This window comes from Danio rerio, chromosome 4 (assembly GCF_049306965.1).
Source record: "Danio rerio strain Tuebingen ecotype United States chromosome 4, GRCz12tu, whole genome shotgun sequence".
NCBI lineage: Eukaryota > Metazoa > Chordata > Actinopteri > Cypriniformes > Danionidae > Danio > Danio rerio.
Genome location: NC_133179.1, coordinates 21,617,857 through 21,643,755, shown reverse-complemented (window position 1 = coordinate 21,643,755; position 25,899 = coordinate 21,617,857). Strand labels below are relative to the sequence as shown.

Sequence of the window (25,899 nt, the reverse complement as noted above, 5' to 3'; positions counted from 1 at the left end):
AAACACAATCCCAGTGCACATGTGGACTCAGTGCAGCCAGGTAGGGGGGCTCACAATTGTAATAAAAGACAGTGGGATCTGTTCAATATAAGGGCAAAGGCAATAACTAGTTCACACTAGAAGAAAACTACAGCTTCTTCAAAAATCACACACCCACACACGTTTTTGTTTGACTCATATTTCTGATCACAGTCAAGAGGGTTTGTACATAGTGCTTTCTCTACTACTTTTTAAAATCTCCAATTGCACAGCAAAAGAAGATATATTTTACCAGGGCTGTGAGCTTCTGAATAGAATATGATGAGATAAAATGACTGCATACTGTGAAATAATGTCAAGACAACATGTCTTACTACTACATTGTCTTCTTTAGCTGAGCTCAAAAACAATCATGCGTTGCTACCAGTACAGGCCATTTCAGAATCAAATAAGCCATTTCTTTTAATGATTTAGTCCAAATAACTGTTGTATTTACTGAATTTTACACTGAACCCCCAAATTTTTTTAATAATCTACCAATGTTGATGAACTAATAATAAAAAAGTCTCAATAAATCAGCATCACTTGTTGGCATGCATTGTAGATCATGTGTAGCAAAACGTTCACGTATGCACGTATGTGTATTAAACAGTAATAAACAGCTCTAGTCTCATACTGGTCAAAAAATTGACTCATAAAAAGAAACCAGTGTTCTCTCAAGACCATTAACTTAAACAGCCGTAAGACCCTCAGACGTTGTAACATGCACATTGTAAAATGCATCGTGGGATACTGTAATTTCCCCCTAATGGCACATGAGCAGTGAGTAACTATAGCACAGCCGATTTTTCTTGCTCTCCTCCTTCCTCCCCTATTAGATTCATAAAACATTCAAAATGTCCTCCAGTCCACCTTTGTGGCAGAGTCTGCCCTTTAGTAATAATTAATCCCCCCTGACTCCGACACACTCACCTTCAAGCAGTGGTGTGGGAGCAGGGGGCGTCAGCGGGGCGTCTATACGGCTATGGGTTTATCTGCAGTAATGCGTGACATATAGAGTGCTAAAATCAGCTGCTGCTTAAAGCATGTGAAATCTGTAAATGGATATGAAAATGTTGTGGAGGAAGCAATTTCCTATGCGAAATTTCTCGAGGGAGAAAGAAAAAATATTCTACTTATAACAACCACACCCCCCAATTTGCGCAAACACTTAATATCTTCTGAGATCTTGGGACGACAGATATTCTGAGCTTGTATGGCAAATGAATAGCAACGTGTGAAATTAAGGAGAGATTCTGCATTATGATTTGTGGATTTTCCCTCCGTTTCTGGGTTGTGACACCTGAAGGACAAATTGATGACTCACAGGCCTGTTTTCACCCAAATGATATGCTGATGCATATTAGCGGTGACTTGTGTGAAAGCATTCAATTATTCTTAATTGTCACTAGAGCGCATTCACGCTGAATTGTTGTGGCTAATACTGAAGTGAGACAAGTCATACATAAGGAGAATTTATAAAGCCCTTCTTAAATTACTGGTTGTAACATTTTTCAATAACATTCTTTCTGAACTATAAAATTGTGCTGATGGAAGTGGCCTAATTTTACATACAGTGTGACTGCTCTGCTTTTTGTTTGTAAAATGTAGGGGTAATATTTTATTTGTTTTGTGTAAAGCGGCTCAGTGGTTAGCACTGTTGCCTCACAGCAAGAAGGTCGATGTCCCGGCTGGGTCAGTTGGCATTTCTGTGTGGAGTTTGCATGTTCTCTCCATGTTCATGTGGGTTTCTTCTGGGTGCTCCAGTTTTCCCCCAAAAAATGCACTTTAGGTAAATTGAAAAAACTAAATCGTCCGTATTGTGTGTGCATTTGACAGTGTATGGACGTTTCCCTGTAATGAGTTGCAGCTGAAGGGACATCTGCTACGTAAAACATATGCTGGATAAGTTGGTGGTTCATTCCGCTGTGGCGACCCCTGATAAATAAAGAGACTAAGCTGAAGGAAAATAAATAAATGTGTTAATTAAAACACAAAATTCAAGTAATATGTTGATTACTTACTGTGTTATATTTGTGTTTAGGTTACAGTCAATTCCTTAAGGGAGATTTGTGAAAAGCCGAAACTCTTTTTCCTCTCTGTTTTTATCAAGTCTATATTGATCATGTAATCCTAGCATTATCAGTGCGTCCACTGCGATCACAAAGGCCATATCCCTCTAAAACCAGATAAAGGCAGGGTGGTGACTATAAACACAGGTATACAAATGCAGCTAACGTGTTTTTTAGAGCAATTATAATTTAATTGCAATTCAGCGACTATTAAATTGATTAATGCATACTACTACAGACTGTGCAGCTGTTTTAAACAGATATGCTCATGTTCAAAAGACATCGGAATGAAACAGATCACAATCTCAAGAAACATTTTTCAAAACTTGCCAGTTTTAAAAAGAGCGGAAAACGATAATGGAAAATAAATTAATATCCGTCTACTGCATGATAAAGAAACTTAAAAATATCACAAATGAAACTGAACCCTAAGTTTACCAAAGACTGCAACATGATTGCTAAATGTTTTGCAGGTCAGTGATGGGCTCACATTCTATAATATGCAATACATGCAGTTGGTGACAAGTTTTTAGCCAAAAAAATAATTATTATTTAAAAAGTTTTTCAAATACGTCCTAACTGAGAGAAGTCTTTTAAACATTTTAACAGACAGTAATAGTTTTATTAACTATTTGCTAATTAAGTAGCTAATTTCTAATCATTTCTAATTATAAAAAATATGTTACTAGTTATTTAGCAAGATACTGATATTCAGAAAAGGTGTGATTAAAAGTTAATTAATAGTCAAATTAGGTTAATTAGCCAACCATTGGACAACATTGGTGCTTTGTTCTGTAGCCAATCAATAACAGGGGGTGGAAATTGTTATCAGGGGCTAAAAATAATAATGACCGTAGCAATTTTTTAAAGTTAAGTTTTTCTATTATTAATATTATTCCAGCCAGACTAAAAGTGAAAAGACTTTCTAAAGAAGAAATATATAACAGAAAACTAGCTAATTTTTTCTTGCACTGTTAAAAAGCACTTGAGAAATATTTGAAAAACAATTAACATGTCTCAGGAGAGTTTTTGTATGCTGGCTTATGTCTGTAACATCCATTCAATGGTTAAATGTACTGTACCACAACAATGTAACATCTGTGTATGCATTTTTATTTTGGAGCTTTTTTTTTTTCTATTTTATTCATTATTTTCTTAATTAATAAGCATATATGGTAATGTAATTAACTCAATGACACTTAATCAGTTGTCAGCCCTGATAAAATACTGCATATAGATGTATTAAACAGCTAGAGGGACTGGGAAGTGTGTGATAGTTAAATCCACCACAGAAAACTCTTGTCTCTGTATAGTAGTCATCAGGGCCCAAGGTGAGGTTTCACCACCTGATTGCCCCCTTGTGCACTGATTAAAGAGGAGTCATTACATCACTTCCTCTAACTACGTGCATATGTAACCACCATGGCAACACAGGCGTAGCAAACGCTATGGAACGGGATCTGCTCAGCACCATCTGTGTGTGTGTGTGTGTACGTGTGCATGTGCCAGGGCTGTGTTATGGAGTCAGAAGGCTGGCTACATTCTCTAAGGACCTCTCCTCCGTTGCTTAGCAATATGTGGAACAGTGAGCAGCCCCAATAAGGCTATTTCATCTACTGTATTTCCCTAGCAGAACTAAAAGAAGATTTAAGATTAGCTTTTTAGCAATCACTAAATAAAAAGTATGGTAGGTTCCCACCGTGTGCAACATAAAAAAATACTCAAAACACATTTTAGGCTGATATTATGAAAATATTATATTATCACAAATATCAACGGTAGACTATGGATGCTTTTTGTTTTATTACAGTCAGAACCGCATATACATATTCCGTGCAATACAGTACAATAGCAATAACATACAGCGATGGAATGAAAAAGAAACAGCTTCCTGAATGTACACAAAATATGTTTTGAGGATAATATTAATATTTGTATAAAGGTCAGCTAAAATTTTAATAAAATTTCAAATACTAAAATATCATCATGTAGAGCATTTTTGTTTGTTTTGTTTTGCTCTTATTAAAAGTCAGGGTTAAAATCTAAATTTCAATCAAAAGGTACCATGTTGTAGGGCTCCACAATAAAATCCTTTCAGCACCGATATTGCAATGTGAAGCTTCGCAATAGTCACATCGCAAGCATACGCAATGAGGAGTCTAGATTTATTTTATCATTTCACAAGTGTTCACAGCGTGTGAGGGATTTAAAAGCATTCAGTCCTAATAATTTGTACTGTTTTTAACGTTGACAAAAATAATAACAATCAATTCTATTGAATCAATTATAAAAACAAAGATTATGCAAAGTTAATTTACATTGATTATTCAATTACTGTATACCTGAATACAGTTTGACTCCTCGGAAAACAATAAAACACAGTTCATTTAAGTTGAATCTTTTTCTTTAATGAATTTATCTGTGTTTGTATATTGTTTCTTACATTTTATGCATATGCACTCCCCTACAGAATCATCTCCATCAATCTAAAATTATAAATTCTTTCCAAATAATTATTCAACACATTTAGTGAAATTGTATTCATATCACAATGTATATCGCAGAATAAAAAAATATTGCAATGCTAGATTTTTACAATATTGTGCAGCCCTAACATCTTCTAAAAAATGAACAGAATTTTTTTTTTATTAGTATAAATAAATATAATTCTGACCGATTGTCATTTTGTGTTTGAGCATTAAGAGCATGTTTTTTTTTTTAATTGTGATGAAATATCATCCATGGTTTGAAGAACAAAAAACATGTTTTACTCAAACATATGTAGAAACTGTAAATCTAGAGAAAGTGTTAATTTCCGAGTTTTTTTTTCCTATAGCTGTAATGATGAAAATAGCTCCATATTATAAGGGGGAAGCACTTTCAGTCTTGTCACTTTCCTACTGACCTTGAGAATGTTCCTGTTCTCTGATACATCAAACGGTATTTATTCAACAGCTTTTCCCACAAGTCCTTGCTGCTTGTGATATGTATGACCACTACAGCATGCTTGTTCAAACACAGGGTTGCGTTTTGTTATCCATCTCAGTCACTGACTAAAGAATTACTGACTTACAATTGGTGTGTGTCCGAAAAAGAAACTGCTAGGTGGCATTGCACAATCCAATAGTGTAATGGATATAAATTACAACATCTCCTTATAGCCTAGATAGTTTAATCTTGTCACTGGAAGTTCGATTGCAGATGAGATCACCTTCAATTTTCCATGTTTGTAATATATTATTGGTTTGTACTCTCTTCCTGTTACTCAAACCAACAGTGAGTGTCATTTAGATGGTGTGTGTGCCTGCTGTGGTGCAACGCAATGAGAACATAGCGCTCCGTTATTGCACACATTTATCATGGCTGCCCCAGACTTTTCACGGAGCATGTCAGTGATCCGTACACTTCCCTCGTCCAGGTATCTGCAGCCAAGCAGCCAGCTGTCCAAGGTCAAATCATAATAGAGCCGCTATTTTTATCTGCTGGCTGCTATTACTCTTAACAACAGCTTTTTGGCCTCAGCAGATACGCGCACACACACATATGTACACACATGCTCACGTTTAATTTTCCAACATCCATTTCAACACACGAGGGAAGTGTGTAGGTGAATGACAAATAAAAATTACCTTAGTGATTGATCCTAATCTTACAGGCTTACATTGAAGCCTTCCAGAAATAACCTATGTGGAAGCGGCAGTAGAAGAGATGGTTAACTCAACCTTTCGGCAATACCAGGCTTGTAAACCTCACCTTATTAATGGATATTTAACAAGGCTGATAATGCACAATGTTGCCCTTGCCAACTGCAAAGGGCGTGACATATTTTAGACAACATCTGCCTCCCCATATTGCTCAGGTACACAGGTACAATCCACATGCTGGTGGATTGTATTGCTTTTGGATGTCAGAAACCTTTTGTCAGGTAATACCTTTTTAAAACCCTTGGGAAAATAGAATTTCAAGCTAACTGTGTCTTTCAGCTGAACATTATTATCGGAGGGATGAAACTCAATGCCATAACAAACTTAATTTGTAGACAAATTTTAAGTTCACAATTACTCAAAATATTGGTCATCATTTGCAAGTAATCTGCACCAAAATGTCTAAAACCAATAATAATTTAGGTTGATGATCATTCATTTTATTCAAAACAAAATGTACAAATTCAAATGTAGATAGGGATTTTTTTTTTACAAGCTTCTTATCTTCAGCAATTTGTATTTACATATTTATTGTAGATGCTCCTTAATGACTCAAAAAATTTAAAATCAATGTGCACATTTTATTTTGAAGCAATGCACACAAATAACTTGAATATGTTTTGTATTATTATAATCACACATTATTACTTGAATCCAAAGACAACTTTGTTTAAAAAAAAATGGCACTGAAAGTAGTTTAGATAATACTATACTCCACGACTATAAAAAGTTCTACAGTTAAATAGATTAGACAAAAAATGGGACCTGCACAACGTGTATCTTTATGCAAATTAGATTGTCTATTTTTAGAAGTTTTTTCCAGCTATCCATTTGGTTTCGCCAAGCAACTGTTTTACCACAGCTCCTCAAGCACTAATATATTCTAGAGCAGAATCTGCACAGCTGAATTGGATAACCCTGAGGCTACAGCCGAGCAATCCCTGCTTCTCACTCTCACTAGGCGTGCATAGCAACTGCTGATCTGCCCAACAGAGATATGAGGTAACGACAGGCACATTTGTTGGTGTGGGTAGCAGCTAGCTACAATAGCTCAAGTCCTTCCAAACATAACTATAAATAAATAAATAAATCTCAGTTAGGCAATACATTCTCAATACAACAATTGCACACAAAAAGAGTTGAGGAGAAAGCTCAAGTAGAGTTTGATAACAATCTCGAGATTCACACTGTAAAGACCAACCTACTTTCACTTCAGCTGCCACTCTAGGTTGACAGAGACAGGATCCGTCTCAATATACGCTAGCAGTCGTGACTCTCAAAGCAGAACAAATAATGGTTTCTAGGGAAAAAGAAGCTCTTCTACTGAGGGAATTATCTGCCATTCCGGAATAATTTCCTCCACTATCCACCGGCACAGATAAACCCATCACACATGAAGGACAGAGAGAGAAAAGGAGAAGAGAGCATCTATCAGATACGGAGGACTGTGGTGGGATTAGTTTCCCAGGGATGAATACAGCTTCTCAGCTTCCATCTCCCCTCCCTTCCAACCTCAGCCACCCACCCGCACTAACACTCCCACACACAAACCTACATGTACGAAAACATCTACAATCTCCAGCTACAAATGTGCGAATCATTTTCTGCTACTTGGATAAGCAGATCTCAGCTAAGCGTGGCAGTAGATGATGGGTTTCTCACAGGAACCATCCAACCAGTAAACTATCACCTTCCCCGGCTGGCCAGAAAGAGGATGGAAATGGTGCCAAAAGCAGCATTGGCGTGAAAACAAATGCCACGCTGTAGGGGCGGGCAGTTATGATGGCACACTCTACTCTGACCCAGTATAGGTCTCTTTCAGATTCGCATCTAATCCAAAGGAAACCAGTAACAACCTGCAACTTCAGAGAGAGAAATAAGAGTGCCTACCTGTATATAGCGTGCTGTTATCTCCTGCTTCAGCTGGGAGGAAGTGAAGTACAGATCATATGCAGGAGAGAGGGAGTCACAGAGAGATGGAGAGGAGGAGTCTTGTCTGGTAGAGGTGGAGAGAGCCGGAGTGAGAGAGAGCGAGAGAGCTCTGTTGTCGCTATTCTCTGCTGAGCCTGTAGGGAGTAGTGTGCATGGCAATGTGCTATCCCTCTTAAAAACCAGACCGTGCATGCATCCAGTCCTGAATTAGAGAGAGAGGGAGGAAGAGAGAAAGAGACTCTTGGCTGTTTAACCATGCACCGTCACGAGGCACTTCCTTCGGAATCCCTCCAGTGAGAGTGGCACAGCATCATTGAGTCCTTGGTTGCGATTGGCTATCGTGAATGATGATGCAGTCAGCAGGCGATGGTTCTGGCAGCATTCAACTAAGATAACCCTCTCAGCTAGTATTAGCATCCTCGTACGTCCTAAGCAAAGAGTGGAAGCAGGGCAAGGACAAGCAAGGACGTTTACGAAAACCTCTTGGGAGTGTGTTCATGTACTCTTAGAGGTTAGAAGCTGGATGGCGCACATGGCAAGTCCTGGCATGGTGACTTGTAGATGTATGTGTGCACAAGGAGACAAACAAGTCTCAGAAGTACGTCTAGGTGTAGAGGTTGTGATTTCCCCAGAGAGAGTTCCATCAATAGCAAGGTTGGCTCACTGGTAAGGAAAGACAGGTGCTAATTAATGGGATGAAGTCTGGATAACGTGACCTCCCATCTTGAAGAAGGATGCTTGCAGAATGGTTTTTATTTGGTTTAATGTTCATTTATTTCTAAATCTCATGGATTTACACCTCAGACATAGATAATAATGGATCCCAATTTTTTTTCTGATGTGTTCTTTGGGCACATCATTGTTGGTGTGAGCTGAGTTTGACAATTTCACAATAAAAGGACTTGACTTGTAAAGGCCAGCGTGTTGCATAAGAACAAAGATGTGAAAAGATGGGTAATTGACTCATCTCTTTTGCTAAACATTAAATGTCAGGCTGTTCATGCAAATGCTGCATGTAAGATGCAAAATGCTCCTGCAATGAAGAAAATGTGCCAAGAAAAAAAAACTGAATCAAAGAAGATTAAAATAAGTTATAAAAGGTAATAGAAAATTAAGTCAAAATGCACTCCATTTTAATTAATTCAGTCAAACTCAATAATTCTATATATAGATTAGTGTTTTGAAATTGTTTGTTTACAAATTTTTTGGCATGTTTGTCACAGTTCAAACTAATTAAAATATGATATGCTTATCAAAATCGCTTAATTCTTGCTTCTAAGGGTTGCCAAACACTTTTTTTTTTACACAGAGCTATGTAGTTTTGTATTTTGTTTTCCCTTAATAATAAAAACCATAATTTCTACAACCGTGTGATTTTTTTACTTGTGTTATCTTTGACTAATATTTAAATTTGTTAGATCTAAAACAAGTAGTCATTTGATTTTGAGCATCTGCCGATACCGAAACCTGATCTGATACTTCTATAATACATAAAAATAAAAAAATAAAAAACAGCAAAAAAAACGGTTCAGGATGTTCCTTTTTTTTTTTTATTCTACAAATCTATTAACAAACAGAGCGCTTCTATGAGGTTGCTTGAACAATCAAGTAATAAATAACATAAATATTTCACCTTTGGACTTTAGTGCAACAGTAAATATAAAAAGAATCTAATATAAAAAAAAAAAACAAATAGCACCTTAACTTAAAATGACCGGCAGGCAATCCCAAGTTTACATATCTTACAGCTTGCTATGGCAATGTTGTTGTCATCGACTACATAATCCCACATACATTGCTGTTTCTCTGTTTAGTCAAGAAAGACGTCTAACTCTGTGCCACCCCATAAGTATAGGTGTGTTAAAAATGAATGAGAATATATATTCGAGTCCTCATTGTAAGGTAACATTTGATTCCGATCATGTGATCGGATCTGGACATCCCAACATTAGTTGGCACTTGATTTCACACGGTGTGTATGCATATATACTGTTCTTTTCAACTGAACTTTACCTAATTTAATTAATTAAACTGTACAAACAGAATACTTGTCTTTATAATAAAAAAGTTAACTAAAAGAGAAATGTGTATTTTTTTTAAAATAAGCTCTCTTTAATTTAATTTTGTTTATGCAAAACTTTCAACCACTACAGCAAAATAAAAGTATGTCTTTAATTTAGTGGAGCTACATTGTATATTGATATTTGACATATTAATGTAATGTGCTCAAATCTGTTTGTTAAGTGCCATCATTTCAATGTCCACTCATGACAGCCTCATGGTCAAATGCTCAGTTGAACAACTGGTCATGAATAATGCAATTCCCAGATCCGCTGTGATTGTATCAATCTTACTCAACACTGACATTCACTCTTATAATGATCTCATTCCCTAATGATCTTGCTTCTTTCATCGTGTCCAATTTGACACAGTACAAAAAAACACACCAGTAGAACAAGTCCAATCTTTCTGCCAGTTCACATCGATGAAATTATGTGCCTCATTTCTTTTCCTAGAGAAACCTAAAAATGAATGGCTGTGAAGTGATGTGACACGTTGATCCTCTATGTATCCATGTGAATCACCATGGAAACGCTGTCGAATTTAACCCTCTTCATACACAGGTAGTGGTCAGGATGAAAAAGTGTTAATTGCTTGAATACTTCAAAGCCTTAATGGCACCGTTATAACCCCAAGCAAACAACTGAATAGTGAATGTTTTTCATCATCTGCATTCTGCTTTGACTGCACCTGCCGCAGTCTCTTAAGAGATCCACCGGTGTTTGCTGTTCTGCAAATTCTCCCATCAAAGAGTGACCATCAAAGTACAAAGTCATTGCTTGTGTCTGCATACAGACTCTTACCTTGAGATAACCTGACTCACACATTCACTTCTAGTTCTGCAAAGCAAGCAAAAATCTGCATTTTTTAAGAAAACATGCTAATTTTGTACCCAGTCAGTATATGCATCTTTGAGCACAACAGAAATGGAAGATCATGCATTATTGATGCAGTAATTTAATGTGCACTTAAGCTGACTAGAATATTAATTATAGTCATAATGGTTTAGTTTGAATTGGTATGCACTGTGCTGCAAGTGGCTGTGACTGCATCTGTGCACATTGCAGTAATGCCTGCAGTACTTTAGGTTCTGATCCCTTATATGCATTTATATGCAATGTAGAGGATTTGTGAGAAAATAAAAGAGCTCCTTTTCATTTAAAGTGACCAGGATTAGATGTAGAGAGTAGGCTTGGGCCAGTTTAAGATTCTGATAGTAAAAATATCACGGTTTCATGATATCACGATATTGTGATTACTGCGCTAAAATATATTCTTCTTAAATTTCAGGGTAAAAAACTAAAATCTTTTACCCCATTTACCACAATAAATTTTATTTTGAGAAACATTAAATATATTTTGGAGCAGGGAACATGTCAGGCTATATAGTTAAAATGAATCATTGACTTCTGCTGTCTTCGTTTGTTTTAAAAACACACATTTCTTTACTTTTTAAAATGGTATCTTTGGAAATCTTTTCTGCTAAAGATACTGTTGTCCAAAAAATATTAAAAAGTTAATAAAAATTACATAAATTACACATACCTTGGGAACGATATTACAGAAAAGTTTTAAAACCTTGACTCTTCCAAACCGCGGTATACCTTGATAACGGTTATCGTCCCATGCCTAGTAGAAAGTGACTGTCACAGGCATATATATATATATATATATATATATATATATATATATATATATATATATATATATATATATATATATATATATATATATATATATAAAATAAGTAACAATAGAAATAATAATTCTAAAAATATATGAAAAAATATTATTTTTCTTTAATGAATAATAAGCAATTTAAGTGCAGTTTAATAGTCACCCAAGTAATACAGTATTTATTAGGTTTATACTTTGTACTTCAATGTCGGGACAGATCTACACTCAGATCTACACAGAATATAACTTTTCCTGTAATTTAGTTTAGTTTTGTAATATAACTATTATTCCAAATAATAAATAAACTTCTGGTCAGTTGCTAAAAGGCAGCTAATGTACAAAGAGCAAGGTGGTGGTGATGTGCACGTTATAGGACTACACATTATCATTATGTTATATACACATAACCTATGTACTGTAAGTCTACAATTACATCCCTGAAAGACATCTGGAATGAAGCAGTTACTGCTCCTTCCTGTGTAGAATGATAAACACTGAAGGGGGAAACCATCAGGTCATCTGCTTCGATGGCGATTAGGGATGCTCAAAATAACCGATTAACCATTAAATGAAAGGGTGCGTTGGTAACCGATTAATGGTATTAGTTAAACGATTAAAAAATATTATTTTTTATATTTTTAAATTTGGCTGCATAAGGGGCTGATCACAGCGAACGCACGTTTTGCGTTGAAAGGTGCATCTTTTGAATGGTTTACTAACAGCCGCGAGTGTTTTACGTACTGCTTATGCACCCTGTACTCCTCATGTTTTGCCGTTGCATGCTATGTGCGCTTGAGCGGAAAATGCAAGTTACCTCAGTCGCGTCTTTTTCATTCTTCAGTCAAATGAAAGCAGAGGCATGGTTTCCTTTGAGGTGACAGCGGTGTTTGTGTTGGCAAGACGACTACGGTGGACTTTTAATGACGAAGGAGAGACTTGTGGTCACTGTTTTAAGTCATCCAGAACTATATGACTTTACAAATCTTGAATATCATAATGCTATTAAAAACTACAATTATAACAACATTGACAGCAACATGACTCACGCACAATGCGGCTCAGTTGATTCAGTCGTTCTAGTCACAAAAGAAAACTTTGCACTTCTTTTTTTCTTGTCAACATAAAAGGCAGTACATTGCGCCTTTGCGTTTTTGAAATGGAAAGCGCTTTCATTGTGATCAGCCCTTAAATGTGCAACACATATTTATTAACTTGCGGGACAGTAACACGTGCAACCACACATGCCTACAGATGTATTTTGCCAAAGACGCAAAATGAAAGAAGGATATTTCTGGTCACAGTTGGACACAGACAAGTTGACAAACCAGTGCTGATGCTGATTGCCTCTGTGCTGCCTGCATTCATAAACTCAACAAATAGGCAATTGATGATTTAGTGTAAGATACAACCAACAACCAACCTTCTCTCCTTTTGGAAAATTACAGTTGTTAATAGTTTTTATGTTATATACATTTTTAAATAATCTACATAGCCTATTCCACCAATCAAACAAATCCAAAGTTTATGATAACTTCGCACCAAACTGAGGCTTTTATTTTACAGCTTATAAAACATTGCATGCACGCAAATTAACGCAATATCAAATGTAGTAGTCTACACAAAAAGTCAACACATGAGCCTTAACGTTCATTGTCATCGTCTTTCATTACATGCAGGGCGAGCACACGAGCCGCGAGTGAGACAGAGGAAATAAATCATAATCATTATTAAGACAATCATTAAACTAATGACTTCTGTTAAAAATGTTGACAGAGGTTTTGTAATATAATACTAACAGTGGAGCATTAATTAAATACATATTTTTACATGGAGCGATCTACTTAAAGTAGCCTAATATTTTTATTTGACGGAAGAAAAAAACATGATTGGACAAACAGCCAATGATGGTTTTTAAAAAGGACTCAGTCAGTGTTTTCATTTTGTAATCTAAATTTATCATTTAAATAAAAAAAGATCTAGACCAGGATTTTTAAAAATTCTTTTTGTTTAGTTTACTATTTTTTTCTATGCTTTTTTCTATGTTGAAAACACTGTAGGTGGGTAAAAATTATTCCGTTATGTTCTGTAGGCTGTTCGCATGTTAAAATAAATCAGTATTTTTTAATCCAATATTTAATGTGTCACACAAAATAGGCTTGTTAATTATGTTTTTAAATGAAACAATATATTAACATTAATCTAATCCCTAATGGCGAATCAAACCTCACGATTCAAAGTATATATTTAAATATCAGATTTTAGCAAATGGCATTCGTTATAACAACAGGACAAAACATGTTTAATAAAAGTGAATCAAATGTCTGTCATACTGAACTAGGAATGCTCATTTTGCTTAATTTATACACTGTAAAAAAAATTCCGTTGTTTTTACAAAAAAAATTTGGCAGCTGTGGTTGCCAGAATAATTTTGTAAAAAATACAATAAAAATGTAAACCAGTTTACAATTTAAAACTGTATGTGTACGGAATAATTATGTAAAAAACAATTTAAAAATTTGTAAAATTTACAGAAATTTTGTGAAAGAATAAATAACATTTTTAGTATTTAAACAAAAAAATCTTGTTATTTTTACAAAAAATATTTGGCAGCTGTGGTTGCCAGAATAATTTTGTAAAAATTACAATAAAAATGTAAACCTGTTTACAATTTAAAACTGTATATGTACAAAATAATTATGTAAAAAACAAATTAATATTATGTAAAATTTACAAAAATTTTGTGTAAGAAATACTTAAATTTTTAGTATTTAAACAAAAAATCTTGTTGTTTTTACAAAAATATTTTGGCAGCTGTGGTTGCCAGAATAATTTTGTAAAAATTACAATAAAAATGTAAACCTGTTTACAATTTAAAACTGTTGAACATAAAGAACAATTACGTGAAAAAAACAAAACAATATATTTACTAATTAATACTGTTTATTAAAATTAATAATTACATTAATATCTAAAAAAAATCTGGCAGCTGTGGATGCCACAATAATTATGTAACGAAAATACATTTTAAAATGTAAACAACTTAACAGCATAAGATCATCACTTTAGTCAATTGTGTTTATTTATAATATTTTAAGAAGACCAATGTTGTTTCGTATAATGAACATAGTTTAATTTCAGTAGCAACTGTAAATCATTTGCTTTACCCTTGACCATGCATGAAAACGATAACTTGTATGTTACACAGTACCTAGGGATATAAATTCTAGATATGCATAGATCATAGAAACTGCACTCAAAGACAAAGTAATCCAACTATAATTTGTATTTATTAACCATAAACAAGTCAACACTGTCTGTCAGTTTGCAACACAAATTTCTATTACTTTCCTTACAAACGATACATTCACCTTTTAGAGAGCATGTGACAGTTTAATAATTGTCTTCTTGAAAACAAATAAGGAAAGTTATAGGCAAAGAGATGGGAGACATTGCCAGTAAAACTAAAATTGAAATGCCAATAAAATGAAAGACTTTTTAGTAACACTTTATAATAACTACACACTATGAACCATTTATTAAGCATTAGCAAATAGTGAATTCATTAACTGTTAAGCATTAACTCTACAATGATAAACGTTAGGAAGCAGTTTATATATATATACGGCTACAAATACTGTTTTCTTGACTTATAAGCACACTAATATGTGCTTAATAACTGTATTTTCATCATGTGTGGGTGATTGATTTTTCATGACTAAATTAAGTATTGCATTATTTACAAACCATTTGTATGAGTAATTGGTGATATTTAAGATCATTGAGAATGAGTTAGTAAATAATTAATAAACTATTGAAATCAATATTTATATATTGTATTATTCAGGCATGTAGTAATGGTTACTATGTATGTTAATAAATGCTTTACTGACTCAACTTAATGCAGTTTTGTAACCTAACCTAAAGTGAGGACTATTTATGCTTATAAATCCCTTATAAATGATAATTAAAGGCTCGTTATCAAATGAACAACACATCCTTGCAATCTTATTTAAAAAATTTAATTACTGTAAAGTTTAAACATTGCCGAATAACAGGAGTGTCAAAATTTAACATAAAATTGGATTAAAAAACAATATAATTTAACAATATAATAGGATGCAACATTTCAATGTTATGTAGCAATGTTTAAACTCTACAGTAATTTTATTTTACACAAGATTGCAAAGATTTATTTTCATTTGATACAGTTTCATTTGTGTTTCTTCAAATTAATAAAAAAAAATCCTGTTTAGAATTTAACTGAGCCTTGTCATTTATAAGGGATTTATAAAGCATAAATAGTACTCACTTTAGATTAGGTCACAAAACTGCATGAAGTTGAGTTAATAAAGCATTTATTAACATACAAATTAACTATTAGTATATGCCTGAATAATAATATTTATAAATGTTTATTTAAATAGTTAATTAATCATTAACTTACGCATTCTGAATGATCTTAAAAAACCACCAACTACTCTTAAATAACTGCTTTGTAAATAATGCGATACTCAATTTAGTCATGAAAAATGAATCATGAACAAAGTATGAAAATACAGTTATTAAGCACATTACACATGCTTTTAAGTCAAGAATACAACATTTTTAGCCATTGTTATAAACTGTCTACTAATGTTTATTAATGTAGAGTTAATGCTCAACAGTAAATTAATCCATTATATTTATTAATGCTTAATAAATGGTTCATAGTGTGTAGTTATTATAAAGTGCTACCAACTTTTCTCTTAAATCGGGTTAAGAACATTTAACAATTGTTTTATAAACAAATATTCAATACAAACCAACAATTCAGGAATAACTTAATTCAGAAAACACTAGAGCAATAAAAACTCTAACAGTTGTGTAATAACACATACATTAAGCATGGCAGATCAAACAAACCTGAGAAACTGGCATTCACTGTATGTCCAAACCTGACTGACTTCAGTCCGTATTTAGACATCACGCCATTCATGATCGGAAAGTTCCTGAATCAAGGTAAGAACTCTTGGGTTCACATGAAGACGGGCTGTGTTTGTCTTCTCCACTTTAGTGCCTTTCTCTGGGTTGATAGAGAAGAAACACCTGAGCAAAAAAGAGAAAAAAATGAATTGTATTAATGATAAAAAAAATCTTATGTTTTTGGGAAAATCTTCTTTTTTTGGGAAAAATACCTTTTTAATTGAAATTATAATTTTAATTATAATTAATATAATAGAAATTTGTCAACCTGTACATATAAACCAGGGAAAAGAAAACCTTGCATTAGCAATTTAGGTCACTTCAATGTTGTATAAAGCCTGTACAAAAACACATACCTCTGCAAAAACTCCAAGGTTGATGCCAGCTCTGATGGGTAATGGATGTTGAAGCAATAATAGCTCCCAAACATCATGCACAGGGCGGAAATGAAGGAGGGGATGTTGTCATGTACAACAGTTCGATCCACACACAGCATGAAACGCTTCGATGAAAAGCAGGATTGGCCTTAGAAAAAAGTTAAATAAAAGTTAAATTTGGTATTTAATTATAATACCATAAAAGTAAAAAATACAAACAAATTAAAAAACCTTTACAAGATTTATTTGTTACAAATATTTCAAATGAATGTACAATTAACAATACTTGAACAATGCTGAACGGTCTATTAAACGTTATCATGACATTCTTTGATCTTGAAATACATAATAATGTGAGTAACAACAAATAATAAATGCCATATAAGTACTGTTGTACGTTCATGATTACTAATGGTAACAAATTTATTGTTATTGTAAAGTATGAAGCTAATAATATACGAAAACAATCTGAATTTGAATTGTGTTCATTTAAATTATTTGCTATTGTAATTTAATAAATCTAAATTTTTATATGCCGTAAAAAAAAATTGAATTTGAATTTCTTAACTTGAATATTGAACATCTGAAATTTAAGACAACTGAATTTTTTTATAGACGTATTTTCATAGACTGCAGGTATCCAGTTTGTGAAAGTAGTTTCAAGTCAGGATAGAGAAATTCCAAATATCATATTCAATATTATAAAATTTTAAACCAGAAATTCAGATTGTGAAATTCAGATTCAGCAGAAAGTAGGTGAGGGGTCATCAACGGAAGAGTAGACGATCACTGAAAAGTCAAACTAGGAATCATTCACCACGAGGGTGGGGGTTTGGGGGGTCTGGAAATAGGTCAAAATAAATGTTATTTGTCGACATATAGCCTAATGTAAAATTAAACTCATGTATTTTAGCTTTAAGTATGGGGAAGGATGCTTTCAGTTTCGGGTTACATAAAAAAACGTTGAAAACTCATCAAGTGGCTTTCACTGTACACTTTTCACAACAATATAGACTTATTAACACCTCATGTTACCATTTGAACAAAAAGTTTTAAGCACTTAACAAATGAGGCTAACAAAAATCTCTGAGCAAGTAATTCACAATGAGTCACTTAATTCATTTATAAATAAGCCGAATCGAACACCTCTGAATGAACAATTCAGTGACAAAGATAGAGGTTTGGTGCCACCTGTTGGACATTTTGGTTTCAATGTATTTTAGCCAAAAATAATGCGATATTTTTAAATATATGGAAAAATCTGATAATTTAAATAAATATAAATGTAAGGATAAATATGACATCTTGGATGTGAATAGATGATTTTTAAAAGAGGCAGCATTTCAGTGTTGATGATAGACTTTGGCCAAACATTAAAATCTTCCTTAAAATACTATACTATATACTATATAGTAAAAAGCATGTGCATGCAAATATGTCATTTACCACAGCTGTAAAACGCAGGGAGTTTGAAAATGCAGGCAAAAATGAAAAAATAAAATTTATTAAACAACGAGATGTAATTGAATTAAGTATATGAATTTGGTTCACTGAAGCATGTATATATTTATTACACAAACTAGTGAAAATAGCTGACCCTGATAGTCAGTTTGCAGAAGAATTGTGTCCTCCTGAGCCTCACATACACCAGGCTGTAAACTCACGCAGCTCTGTAAATGAGCTTTAACTTTTTGGTGATCGTCTACTCTTTCCTGTCGATGACCCCTGACCTTATTTCTGCTGAATCTGAATTTCACAATCTAAAATTCTGGTTTTGAGTTTTATATTACTGAGTTTGATGTTCTGAATTTATTTATCCTGAAAACTTGATACTGTACTTTTATAAACTGGATATCTGCAGTCTATGAAAATACGTCTATAAAAAATTTCTGCCTTGAAAATTACAGTTGTCTTAAATTTTAGATGTTCAATATTCAAGTTAAGAAATTCAAATTCAAAAAATTAATTCAAATTCAAAATTTAACGGCATATAAAAATTCTGATTTATTAAATTACAATTGTCAATAATTCAAACAAAAAAATTCAGATTTTTTGTCATATTTTAGCTCCATAGTCAAGCATTAAAAAAAAATTTATAGCAAAGAAACAAACAAATAAACTTACCACACACAACAAGTGTTGGGGTCAAATTAACTTTGTCCATCTCTACCTCTTCTGCGAGGCATGTGTCCTCCACATGACAGAACATAGCATCTTCCTTCTCATTGAAGTAGGAAAGCAAAAGCATCAACATCTCTTTCACATCTTCAGAGCAACCACTTAGCTCTCCCCTCATCACTTTAAACTTTGTTAAGTCCTGCAGGAACTTTTTGTTTTTGTTCACACCAACTGTACTGAAGTAGTTTAGGAGTCGTTTCCCCTTCAAGTCCAGATTCCGGGTGAAAGTTTCATTAAGACCAATTCCGGTAAGCTCCTTGTAGTGAACTGCCATGCCAAGCTCATTAAACCACCATGGCCAATCCTCCAGGAGACATTTTATATTCTTGCCCTGATTTACTTGGTTACGTTGTGTGTAGAAAGTCAATTTCATTAGATGTCTGACTTCTTCTGCATCTGCATCAGTTTGACGAGACATTATCTTCATTTTCTCTTTCTTTTCCTCCTGGCTTTCAGAGGTCTCTCCCAGTGGCAGGAATTTTACATGCCAGTTAATGCATCCATATGTATCCTGAATTGCTGCCCTCTTTTCTGGAGGAATTTCATCCGTGTCAGAGTCATCAGTCTGATGTCTTCGTTTTCTTATTTTGGGTGTTGTAGATCGCTTCACATTTTCAATCCTATACTGCAATTGCTTCACTAAAGAATGGTACCCTGGCCCAACCACATCCCCCTCTATTACATCCAGGAGAGACTCTGGATACTTTGCTACCATCTTTTTGGCAACTTCAGTAGAATTCCTTTTATTTGGGCATGAACATTTTCGCATCATCTCGTTTACCACAATCCGGACCATCTCTCTTCTCATTCGTGGACTTGGTCGTTTTCCTCTCTCCAAAAATTGCATTAGTTCCTGAGGAAATTTATCCCATGGTATCAGAAACGTATCCACCCAGTCTACATCTGGGCTTTGGGAGATGCTGGTGGAGGATGATTGAGAACTTGCAGGTGAACTATGCAAGGCTGTGGAAGGTTGTGGTGAGCTGCTTGTTTCTGGTGTCTGGCCTGCAAAAGGTCATACACAAACAATAGTCAGTAACACAAAGTTTTTTTTATTTTATTTACATTTTCTTTTCAAGACCTTTTTACACATGTAACTTTGTGAACTTGTCTTGGAGTATTCTGTTCTGCAACACATGACTTACATCTTAACTTCCAAGCAGCAAGGACTTTTCGAGCTTGGATTGGCCTTAATGCCGTCAGCAAATCAGATTCCTCAATAAACTTAAAATCATCATATGTCTCCACTCCAATGGATTGCAATGTCTCTTCTAAAATGTCTTTTGTTGCCTCTGGAAGGTTAGGCAAGACCTCAGTGATGGCAGTACGTAGAAATGTTGTCTCCAAGTCAGTCATTACTGAAATCAATCAAGTAGTGATTAAACATGTAGTTATTAAATTTATTAAGAGTTTATTTCTGTTCATCTAATTGCAAATAAAACAAAAATCTTACTATTTTCAAAAGGATAGATCACAACATTTTTTAAATTTAAAATCTATAATTTATTTATCCTTGACATATTTTATACCAGTTTGAGTTTTTTTGAGACAACATTTAAAAGAATGTTGGAAACTTGTAACCATAGACTTCCATAGTAGGAAAAAATACTATAGAAGTCAACAGTTAAATTATCATCTTGAGAAAAAAATAAACAAATCCCAAACAGGATTGAAAAAAAAAGTCAAGGGTAAGTAAATGATATCAACATTTTTTATTTTTGGAAAAACTATCTCTTTAAACTACATGTTATTTTATCTAAGCATACATGATGATTTTTAGTATATTTTTTTCACTTCTGTGGACAAGATCTCTTTACTTCGACAGCACGCTGTGTTTCAGCGTAATGACTTGGTACCCATTAACAATTTATAATGTTAAATAAAAATCAACCAAGTCATTTATGCTAAGACACTGTAGCCTGGTACTCTGTTTAGTCACAGAATACAGATGGTATTCAAAATGATATTCAGCTTTTTGTATTCCCATTACAAAAAACACAGCTTCGTCATTTTGGATTAAAATGATGAGAAGTTGAACTCATCACTTTTAGACACAAGAAAATGTCCCTTTTTGTATGACATTCCTTTATAGATTATTTCTGTGGACACAGTAGTATTAAAGTCTGAAAAGTTAAATTCTCTCACTGTATGTTTAATTGATTCACTGTAAAGACTTGGGTAAAAAGTGTAACTGTCTTTGACATGCAACAGAAAACAGAGTTTACCTTTATTTCTTTGATGTCTTGACTGTCTTAAGATCGTAAATCATGAACAGCAGAATCATAAGTTTCAAGGGTGCGCTGTGGACCACAAACATTTGGGTTATCACTCTGAAATTCATTTCTTGTTATTTCACAATACCTGCAAAAATACTGAGCACAATACTGAAATTTTCAGTAAACCCACCAATGGCATGTGAACGCAAATTATCACCACCAGCAATACAATACAGTGCACCTTTAACTACGTTACCACCTACAGCTATTCCATTTTCCTCCAAATCTTTTAAATCCACAAACAGCTCTATTCAGTATAATTCAGTAGTTTCAGGTGTTGTTACATCATTTGAAACAACACATTCATGACAGTGGACGACTGAGAAACAGTTTTCCTGTAAATGTCACTTACAGTATTATTTGAGGCAGCTCTATGCTTCCTGGACATGTGAGATGTGAAAGACGATTTAATTGTAAAAGTATTTTTGCAACCCGTTACTGGAAAAGCCACAGGTCGGCCTTCTGCTATATGCTCTTTTAAGTGGCATTAAATCTTCAGCCGTGTTAAACGTGAGGTCACACAACGAAATTTAGAAATTTAAAATCTGCAACTGCTTTAGCACTAACGGTTGATGCAGACTCATTGTGAAATGTGCTTTAAATGCAGCGTAAGAGCAAAATGTTCGCTTACAGCCAGCACTAACATATTTGAAAAATCAATAGGAGTTCGTTTCTATGAACTTTACAATGCAACACATAGCCTCTCAGTGTCTCGAAGGTTTTGTTGCAAAAATTACACGTGGTTAATCATCTTTAGACTTCGAACAAAAAATGTTTTTTTTTCAGCTTTACGTTAGTTAGACGATAAGACAAGGAGCCGAGTTACCTTTGCATTGTGCCACTCATTATTATTTCGACGACCGTGCAACACCCCAAATAATATCCTCTCCCTTTTTGCAGGTGCTTGTATGATAAAGCGTTTAAAGTACAAAGTAAACGAACTTTTCACTAAACTTACCACAGTGCCTCAGTAGTTAGAAATGTTGGCAGACGTCATCCACAGCTTCATTCGCGGGCCGGACAGATGGAGCGCGCGCACTCACTATAAACGTCTGTAAAATGGCTGCTCCCGCAAGAATCAGATAGCCGATTAGTCATTGGACAAGGCAGAACAGAGTTTGAAATTCAAACGCAGACGTTAATTTACACAAAAGCATACATTTTAACTATAAACACATTGCTGTCACATTTTAAATAACAACAAGACATTTATATTTTATTAATTAAATTATTGTTTAAAAAAAACAATTAAAAAAATTATATATATATATATATATATATATATATATATATATATATATATATATATATATATATATATATATATATATATATATATATATATATATATATATATATATATATATATATATGTTGTTAAATACAGTGGATTAACAATTACATTTTACATAGTGTTCAAAAATAAAGGACCCTTAGGGACAAATAACCATTATCTTTCCATAGGCCAACATTAAATATGATAATTATCAATAAAGCCTAATATTAAAATAGCTTATATACTATTAGGACAATTCTGAACAGACACATTGCCTTTAAAACCCATCATTTAAAACTTGTAAATATGTAATGATATATGTAAGGAAAACATGATTTGGTTATTTTGTGATTGTTATACTTGTGTACACATGCTTTTTTTAATCTGTAATAGGATGATTTTAGTTTGTTTAGTATCAATTTGTAATTTTTACAGCAGCTTTCAGTATTACATGTTTGCACTATTCAAATAACAGTGATCAGTAAATTTTACAAATAAACATTGTTATTGATACACATTCTTACAGTACAATTAACAGTTTAATTTGGTTCAACGTTTTACAACTGTATTTTTATTTTTTTACAAAACCATACTGTAAATTTAACACTGTTTCATTGTTTTTCTATTTACAAAATTTAGATGTCACAATTTTACAGAATTTCACAGTTATTTTCACAAACATTTTTTACAGTGTATACACAACATGCATACATACATACACACATGTATAACTTTAAATCTGTATGTCAAATCTGTTAAATTTGAAATAGATTAAAATATAAAATAGAATAAAATAGATTTCAGTAAAACTCCTTGAGTGCAGTACCAAACATTTCCACTAGATTTAGTTTCCAATTCAATTCCCAATGTATCTTTTTCAGACCATTTAAACAAAAGGTTTATATCATAAATACGTAATGCTTTTGTGTTTGGTTTCTTTTTAAAGACAAAGCATGGTAGATTATTCATGAAGTGGAACTACATACAAGTAAAATTACAATAAAAAGTTATAGAAGTTAAAATTCATCATAAAAAAGACATGAAAATACTACTTTCAAATCCAATATGAAATATATTGTATATTTTCCTCAAGTTTTGCTTCAAAATTTTCAAATTAAATCAAAAGTTGTATGTCAAATCATACAAAACAAAACAAAAAACACTAGAAGGTAGGGATGTAACGGTATTGTAAATACCGTCATACCGCAATATTATTTTTTTTCGATATTACCGAAGTCGCATGACTCGGTAAAACTATAGGTCTTCTGAGAAAATTTGCTCAGGCGAATGAAGCGAACGGGAGGTAGCGAAAACTACAATTGCCATCAGCCCATGCTTGACCATCACCCCTTGCAGTCTGTTGTCGCTACAGATCCAGTAATGCGGAAATGGAGTGTGCTGCTAGAAGCGGGGATGAAAAGAGCTGGAAAACTCTAAAGCAGGTCGCACACCAGAAGCGGCGCTCGGCGGCGCGCCGCGCAGCGCCATGTATTTTAGAATTCTAAACATAGGTTTCTGAGGATACACACACCGGCGCCGCAAGTCGGCGGCTGTCGGCGGCGCCCGGCGACGGCTCAGGACGGAGTTCATTTTTCAGCCGCGCCACAGAGCGCCATCTGATTAGTTTCATGTTAAATATCATTCGAATGTGCGCGTCTGGTGTGTGATACTTATAAACTGTCATGTACATCTGAAAACGGAAGCGGGGCTGCAGACATTCGCCTCTCTGATTGGGGCTTTTCCTGAATATTAAGTAGCCTAACACGCACAGTTCAGTCCTGCATTATCTCCGTGTAAGTTCAGACTTCGCAAGTTTGATCAAGGCTGCAGTCTCTTCTTCTCAGTTTGATATGGAAAAGCAGATTATACAAAGGACACGGGTAAATCTTCAAAGGGAACAGTGTACTTTATAACTTCATTCACATCACCCTGGCTTCGTTGTTTCACTTTCTCAACAATAAAATGTAAACATGATTTAAGGAACTGCCTATTTTCATTTTAATATTAGCAACTTAGACAGCAGACATGTTGAGGCGTCGTGCTGCATAAGATGAGCGTCATCTTCACTGTGTGGATATTTATAACAAAACGGAGCCGATAACAACTGCCTCCTTTCAATTTCAGTGAAAATACGAAACACAGCCTCTCTTTTGCTGAGTATCAGTTTTAAGAATCGATAATGGCCATTTTAAAAGTATAACATACAATAAGTTTATACATTATAGGAAATAAAGGCAAGCGATCAGTCAATATACAGAATGGACGTGGTTACATTAATCATTAACTTATCTTTGCGCTCAGCCAAAACACGTTACCTGAGAACAAGTAATAGATTCCAATGCCCAAAGTCAGGGAATATGTCGTTAGATAAAGACAACAAGATAAATGAAATATCCCGTTTAATAAATATAGTGAGATTAGATCCAGCGGGAGATGCTTGATGAGAAGTCCGACTAGCAGAGCTCTCATCTGGGTAGATGGGCTGAGTGTGATTAAATGTTGAATGTGATGAGTTTTCAACAATACTAAATTGAAACTTTATTTTTTTACATGGTTTAATAATTTTTTGTTATTAAAATTGAAGTTCCTGTTTCAAAGCTTACAGATAGATGGCTAATTTGTATGTCATTGACACTTTTGGCACTTTTTTGGAGTATTTTCATAAGTTTTGTTTTTTCCTGTAAATGATTCAATAAATACCGTACCGTGACATTCATACCGAGGTATTACCGTACCGTGAAATTCTGATACCGTTACATCCCTACTAGAAGGTTAAATGGATTTTGCAAAATCTAATCCAGAATCCACTTCTAATCCAGAAGTGTTGACAAATCTGAACATCAAATCTGACAGCTTAATAACAAAACATTATTTCAATATCATTAATGTCATATTAATATTTTTATCAGCAGGTTTACTATACTGTAACATGTATAGACAACAACTGTAACTGCTGATGAAAGCATAAAACAGAGGTGAAAGAAGAACAAGAGATGGGTTTGATTCCATTGAGGACAGACGGTTTCTCAGCAGCATTCGATTGGCTTTGTTTCAGCAGGCTGGCTGCTTTACACTCTGAACAGCAGGGACACCAGCTGTACCCTCCCCAGTGTCCTTCAGAAATAGCCCTCACCCAGCAGAAGCCTGGCCTCTGACCAACCTTCCTAGCAAACCAATGCCTAATGTTGGCCATTGTGTAGCAAGTAGCAGCAAGACCTGGGCATTCTCCCTGTGGGCTCGGAAGATTTGTATCAAGGTCTGACCCATTGCTGGCTTCATTAGCCTGGCCTTACCCCCAGAATTCCCACCAATCCCTGGCCCAACACTGGTCAAATGTCAGTCTTAATGACACGGATGACTGTCATT

At 34.2% G+C, this 25,899-nt stretch overlaps 2 protein-coding genes across 9 annotated transcripts in view; both read right to left on the bottom strand.

The window, feature by feature from the left end:
- syt1a (synaptotagmin Ia) overlaps positions 1-25,899 on the bottom strand; it is a 325,194-nt gene that overhangs the window by 268,152 nt on the left and 31,143 nt on the right. For 4 of the 8 annotated variants that reach the window (XM_017354995.4, XM_009300373.5, XM_017354996.4 and 1 more), the window contains exon 1: positions 7,685-7,729. The exons of the other annotated variants lie outside the window; for them this stretch is intronic. The gene's annotated coding sequence lies outside the window, so the exon portion shown is untranslated. Of the gene's footprint in view, positions 1-7,684; positions 7,730-25,899 lie in introns of those variants that run through there. 8 annotated transcript variants of the gene reach the window in all.
- Positions 14,733-22,349, bottom strand: LOC101884898 (uncharacterized). The gene is made up of 6 exons (XM_017355316.4): positions 22,219-22,349; positions 21,207-21,342; positions 20,127-20,339; positions 18,928-19,986; positions 16,783-16,951; positions 14,733-16,549 (listed from the first exon to the last, which is right to left on the bottom strand). Exons 3-6 carry the CDS (start codon positions 20,335-20,337, stop codon positions 16,420-16,422), a joined length of 1,569 nt encoding a protein of 522 aa, XP_017210805.2. The 5' UTR covers positions 20,338-20,339; positions 21,207-21,342; positions 22,219-22,349; the 3' UTR covers positions 14,733-16,419.

What these genes read in the sequence shown, in the direction of transcription:
- LOC101884898 (XM_017355316.4), bottom strand. Translation starts at nt 20,337, where the DNA reads ATGACTGACTTGGAGACAACATTTCTACGTACTGCCATCACTGAGGTC. An exon ending in CCCAACACTTGTTGTGTGTG is followed by an intron (nt 16,952 to 18,927) that starts GTAAGTTTATTT and finishes CTTTTTTCTAAG; the next exon opens with GCCAATCCTGCTTTTCATCG. An exon ending in ACCTTGGAGTTTTTGCAGAG is followed by an intron (nt 16,550 to 16,782) that starts GTATGTGTTTTT and finishes TTTTTTGCTCAG; the next exon opens with GTGTTTCTTCTCTATCAACC.